The 6734-nt window shown below is 36.9% G+C and overlaps 1 protein-coding gene across 1 annotated transcript; it reads right to left on the bottom strand.

Moving 5' to 3' along the window:
- Positions 1-297: 297 nt before the first annotated feature.
- On the bottom strand, positions 298-6701 carry HAUS8 (HAUS augmin-like complex, subunit 8; the record flags this gene model as incomplete). The annotated part of the gene is made up of 9 exons (XM_010297323.1): positions 298-418; positions 1151-1292; positions 2358-2499; positions 3465-3623; positions 4141-4212; positions 4866-4948; positions 5468-5581; positions 6236-6332; positions 6642-6701. Coding segments are annotated over 9 exons (990 nt in total), but the record flags the coding sequence as incomplete, so codon positions are not given.
- Between the last annotated feature and the right edge of the window lie 33 nt (positions 6702-6734).

Raw genomic sequence — 6734 nt, 5'->3', positions numbered from 1 at the left:
TACATAGGTCATATTTGCTAAGAATTTCTTATTATTTACCTTCCAGTATTGTCAAGGCAGAAAGTAATGAGAAAGGTGTCACAGAAATTCATGGTTAAAAAAAAAAAAAGTCCTCTTACAAACCAGCATGCAGAAGAAAACTCTGTTTCTTGTATTAGTAAGCATACATGCTGCTGGTTTCATATTCTGGTATAACTGAAAATTTGGACAACTTATATGTTCATACAAGTAGTAAAAAGATAACAAGTCTGCTGGCATTGATTTAGTACCCACCCGTTAGTAAAACAATACACAAACTTAGTTGAAGTACCAGTGTTTCACAACATCTAGTCCATGATTCTCTTCGCATACGCTTTGGTTATGCAGAGAAACTTCTTTGCTAACTTCAAATGACAGGTTCTGCACTTGTGTGAAGCTCCTGGAACAAATGAAGCAAGGTAAAATCAGTTACTCTGGAGGATAATAACTTCTGCCTAACCTCAAAGGCTATGTGCCTAGACATTTGTATCATTCTCCTACCATGCAGCCACCAGAAAAAAAATGTAAAATCTAAGTTTTCTTCCCGAAGGCTAGAAATAGGAGGAGAGGACGGGCAGTTTACAGGATCAGGAGATGCATGGCTTTATTGTCTATCAGTCTTCAAAAATTTTAGCTACAATCTCTTCCGGGTAAATTAAGAAAGAAAAGGAAATTTATCATTTTTCATTTCTCCCTCAGCCTCTCAGCAGTGCTTTTTATTTGCTGACAGAAAAAAACCTTTTCTGTGCTCCTCATACCTCCTAAAGGATGATATATTTGTATGGTTATTATTTAAGACATAGTGCTTCCAGTTTACTTTTCTGTCTCCTGGAGTTCTCTAACTCTCCTACATATTTGCACTTCACCAGGGCTATTCTTGCTCACTGAAATTCTCAGCTACAGTGTCAGCGAATGGCACACTGGAGTACTTCACTTAGAATACACAAACAAAAAACCCCCAAGCATCTTCACTTTGATTGTAGGTAGGGTAGGCTACAAATGGAATTAAACTTAGTGCTACTATCCCTCAATTCCTCCCCCAATGTACATTCTGGATATATTCTGGCAAGATCTATAGATTTTCCTCTGAATATTTAGCCAAAAAGTCTTTCTACCTGATTGTTGCAAATACCTTTGAAGCTCTTTATCCAGTTTCTGAGACACTTCTTTAAGCTCTTTCAGTACACTAAATGCTTTTTCACTTTCTTCTGAGTAGCTTGGCATAACTTCTGTCAGAAGTTCCTGTGTGATAGTTAACTGCTTTCGCAGTTCATCTACAATATGAGACATTAAAAATATTATTCAAACATGCATGCAGTGGCATCAGTTAATACAAGATTACTTGATAGCTGCAGTAACCACAGAGACAGGTGAACTTGATGATGGAAAACTACTGTATGTTCAGCTTTTACAAATATACCATGAGAAAACTGGGAAAGCCAAATTATTTTGTAGCTATTGTGACTAACATCAGCAACACGCTGTTAAAATTGCTAATCAAGCTCTCATTTATAGTATGTCAAAGATCTTTACAAGACAGAAATGCAAGAGAAAAGACAAGTTTTAAACATAAAAAATTCCCTGGCCAGTTACATATATTGCTATTGGCTTGTACCCCCAAAACAAAATTTATCCAGTCCTGTCCTTTGGCATTCACAAACCAAAAATGCATATCTTTTCCTTTCAAAATTACTTGCAAGAATTTTAAGTTCTTCAATAAACCTTTTCCATTTATTCTGAAGCGTAAGCAAGAATATTGCAAATTATTTAAGAGCCTCGCTTCTTGCAGACCACCAGTTTAAAAATGTAACTTTTTGTCCAGACTTCAATACAAAACACAAGTACTAATTTGTTAAACATTTCCTGATTCAAGACATCACACGATATACTTAATCTCTAGTTCTACAGGAAACATGAGCAAGTCTACTCACACGACTTTATCCCTCAAACACGGAAACAAGAAGAGATCAGTGTATTTCTACAACTTGCTCACCCAATTAGGAATGAGAAAGGAGGATGAATACCATGAATACAGATAAAAGACACAGAAACTTGCTAAAGAAAGTGCGTATGAAGACTGCCCTAGCTTAGGAAGTTAATTTTTTTCCTGCTGCAAGATAAAAAACTTGTTCAAGTGCAGTTTAATGGTTAAACGGAGACAAGAATTATTCATAGCAAAACACATGACTGATGTTGCAGCCCAGTGTCCATACAAGCTCTGAGAGCACAGAAAATTCCTCCAGTGGCCACAGATAGATCTAGAAGTAACAAAGTAAGAATTTTAGCATACCAAAACACACTATTTTTGAAAATAAATTCAATTAATCCAATTTTCATACCAAGGTACGTTAGCACATCTCCTTCTATGTGAATATTCTTTATGGGTAATTCATGTCTAGTGGCATCCAGGGAAACTGCAAAGCTTTTATATTGGTCTTTAAACTGTTCACAAACAGGAACAAGGGGAGAAAGTACTTCCATCTGAAAAAGACACATGATGAACCAACACTTCTTCAAAAGCAGCCATTTTGTCAGACCGACCTGCCTCAATACAAAAAAATATGTTATAAAAACCCCCAGGTACCACTGTGAAATGCTCGTTGACAGAAGAATTCAAGAAGTTTGTGGTATGATACTCCTATCGTGCTATTTAATAAGTTTTCCTCTAACACCCCGAAACGCCTAGGTCAATATCAGTTTCCTTGTTAATGTAGCTCAGAGATATTAGCAACACAGCAGACAAAGTGTTTTAGACATGATACGTTGACTGTAGTTAACAGTGTTTTCACCAGAAGACAAAAGTCTTGTTTAATTTTTGCAATGCGTATTTGTTAAAAGCAAACATAGGTTCAGTTTTGAAAATTAATTATTCAGAAAGTACTACCTTTTCATTTGACACAACAGAATCAACAAAATACTGAAAAAGAGGGGAGGTTTCAGCTTCTAAGATTGTCTGTTATGAAGAACTTCATTAGAAACTTGCCTTCTTACAACCAGGCCAGAACTATTGCTGTCTAACATATAAAAGTAAGACAAATGAAGAACAGAAGATGTTCACTTCTCACCTAAGGGTGAGCATCTCAGCTCTAGCCATAGCTGTAGTTGTGTAACTGCAGGATGTTCCCGTGGTTTTAAGATACTTGCATCTCCTGTGCATCAACTGTAAACTGCTCTGGCAACTGGGGCATTGTTGCTGCCCCTTGCCTAATAGCTCTAACTTCTCCTTCCTGCCTATCCACAAGGGACAACCAAAAGCGTGACAAAGGCATTTGCTTAGGTTACTAGAGAGCATCACATGCCACAACAGGAAGTAGATATTTATTTCAAGATGCATAAATTGTACCCCAGCAGGCCACAGAAGCAGAGAAATCCTCTCTGGATAAAGGACTACTTCATAAGTGAGCTTCTTTAATTATAGGAGAAGCGTAAATTGTAATAAAGCCTACCTGTTTGTCTAATGCATCATCAAGTTTCTGCTCGATCTCATTGAGTAGGATTTCACGCTTCAACTCACAGAGCTTCTCCTGTTGTCTCTCCTTTTCTTCACACAACATTAACAAGTTTTCTTCTGCTTTTTTCTCCAGCTCAGCAAGATTTTTTCCTGCCTATTACATCCAAAAAGATATTCACAACTAAAGTAATGCTACATCTTTATGAACATATTCTGAAGAAACAAACGCAAGCCTCAGACAAGGTCAAAGAGCTTCAACTAATGAATCAGAGACCTCATACAATAAGCACAGTACATTATAATTAAAGCCACCCTCCTCCATCTTTGTCCCTGATCCCCACTAATATTTTTTGTGAAGGAAAAATATACATATACAGCACTGAGTGAACCAAGAACAGAGTCACTGCTACGACCTTGAACTCCAAACACTCCTACTCATGGTTTTCCCAAAACTTCTGTATACCCCTACTTCACAAAGAACCAGCAGCAGCTTAATCAACTGGCACTGAATTCACTCCAAGAGAGTTTTCAAAGCAAGTCACACAGTTTTACAACCATAAGTATATAAAATCACAAAAATCTAACTTTCACAGATCAGAAAGTAGAATCAAGAAATTAAAAATCTCCTCAGTATCAAGCTCTTGATATCCAAATATTGGACTGACTCTCACCTTTACTCTTAGGTAAGTTAAAAGCAGTGTTTGCGAGTCCAGCTCTTCCATCAAATCATCAGAACCCTTTCCCTTCAGAAAAGAATATACTAGATAAATTTTGGTATTTAAACAATTATTTTTTCAATATTTGAATAAATCACTGAAAGTCCAATTTGTGCCCAGAATAACCATCATCATCAACAACAGTCAGCTCGATGAAAAAAGTTTGGGTTTTTAAACAGTACATGTTAATTAAGTATACTTCTTTGTTCCACCACATTTTATAACATTTTCAGCAGATTTTCATTATACCAGTAGAGAACTTGAAGTTTCAGTGTTACATTGAATGAGATCCCTAAATAAGGTACTTCAAATTAGGTTGAATCAATATTAGTTTTCGTACAAAAAAAGGTTAGAAAATATTTAAAGATAACATGACATAATTAAAGAGCACGGACAGGAATACAAAAAGAATTGACTTGAGGGGATGCTACAATTGGAGCAGATTCTTTACCACAAGAAACAGAAGCAAAACTTCGGTCAGTGTTGAGACATCTGATAAATAAAACAAACATCTCTAGCAGTAGAACAGACTTATCCTCTGACTTCTCTCAGACGGCTTTCGATCATCCCAGGACCCCAAAGTTGTTATAGTTGTTATCAAGATTAAAGACAAACAGAAAATCTTCATTTCACACATTTCAAAATAAATATGCTTCACAAATGAAAGCAGTGAGACTCACCGCTTCTTTTGTTTTTTGACTTGCCCCTGTATCTCCTTTGCAAGCAGATTTTGAATGAGGAGTCTTCTTGCAGACAGTTTTATCTGTATCATAACAGAAAAGTTATTGTTGTCTTCTACCAAAGTATGTAGGGTAGGTCAACATACCACCAGGTTCTTCAAAGGCAAAGATAATTTCAAAATTATCATGTGTACCAGTGAAGGCGACATGTGCTCTATTTCTGGCTCTGATGAGGCTCATGAGATGTGGATCACATGAGCATTTAGCTTTAAGTGACAGTTACAAATAGATGTGGTAGGTTATCAGCCCTTCTGAAAATTGTAACACCCAGCTGTTAGAAGAAGAATGACTTGAGAATACTTTGTTCTTTAATATTTGATCTTAAACAAGAAGACCAGAGCACCCAAAAGATACTAAAAATCAAGACATTAATTTAAAGCCTGAATGTCTTAATACCTCTGCTTAAAGACAGTTGAAATAACATTCATCTTATTTAACAAAATCCTTTTCTGACTATAGAAGAATACAACGATTACTTATCAAGTTACAGCACATACATTAAAAATAATAAAACAACAAATGGAGTATAAATGGAAGCTTACCATTAATAGCTGAAAGATCAAGGTCTGGTCGACTAATTTTATCTTCATCTAATAATGTGGACTGCAAGTCACCTTTCTCAAAACTACTCTTATTTAATGAGCTAGGGACAACACCTGTAGAAAGAAGCTGTCATCAAACTAAATTCAAACAGATTCTGCACAAGTTCACAATAATATGTTTTCACTAATATGTGGCAATTTCATGCAAACTTTTACACAGTTACTTTATACACATCATTTGTATACTCCCTAACTTACCTAGAAATAAGGTAGTTCAGAACGTTATCCTCTTAAACATTTCAGAGTTCAACAATAACATTCAGATGTGAAAAGGGAATAACGTTATTTCCTCAGGATCTTCTTGCAAAAGAAATAAAAATGGACTGTTTTGCAGACAGGAATTTTCAGTCATTTGCACTGGGTTTATTAAAGATTCAATTAAAAAAGCAGAGCAATGGTGAGGGCATGGTAAGAGTAGTACAAAGACTTATGCAGAAGGCAAGATATGCTTATTTGAGACAATGCAATTACTCAGTTCCAGATTAGTTTTCTATCGGAACATCCAGACAACAGTTAAATGCACTTGGGTTTACACCTCTTAATCCCACATCAAGTTTCTTAATTCCCTTTGTACACATATAGTAACTGGCAGTGATGCAAGTAATACAAAACATCGTCTCTTAACGACATTTTAGAGTTGTTAAGAGCTCCACAGGTTGGAAATACAAATTCACATAAGAATGGCTTCTAAATTCTGGTAAAACCTACCAGCAGAAGTTTTACATTTCTGAGGAAGAACTGATCTTGGTTTAGCTCCAGAAGACGGTTTAGCAGCAGACGTTGAAGAGGAATGTGCTGAAGTATCCTGACAATCAAGAAACAGGTAAGACTGAACATAAGTAGTAATTGTGATCAGGAATATATCTCACTTCCAACCCGAATGCTGACAATAAACAACTACAATCTCAGGGCGTCTCGGTGCTTTGCAAGTCACCCGAGTACAGCGCCAAATTCCCGTTCCAGTCTGCATCTAGTAACACATCTCGACTACTCCATAACCCCAGCAGAGTCATTTTCTGCTTCGGTCTCGCTGCCACACGTCCGAGCCGCCCCTCACACCATTTCTATCCTTTGCTGAGCGACGTCTAATCTCGACAGCGAGGCGTCCACGTACCTTCTTGGTGTCTTTCTTATCGTACTGCAGGTAGCGAGACTTCACGATTCTTCCTCCTGAAAAAGGAGCAAAGAGAGCTCAGCCGGGCCCGCC

This window comes from Phaethon lepturus, unplaced genomic scaffold (assembly GCF_000687285.1).
Source record: "Phaethon lepturus isolate BGI_N335 unplaced genomic scaffold, ASM68728v1 scaffold27431, whole genome shotgun sequence".
NCBI lineage: Eukaryota > Metazoa > Chordata > Aves > Phaethontiformes > Phaethontidae > Phaethon > Phaethon lepturus.
The sequence above is the reverse complement of the archived record's forward strand: the minus strand, read 5'-3'. Positions and strand labels throughout refer to the sequence as shown.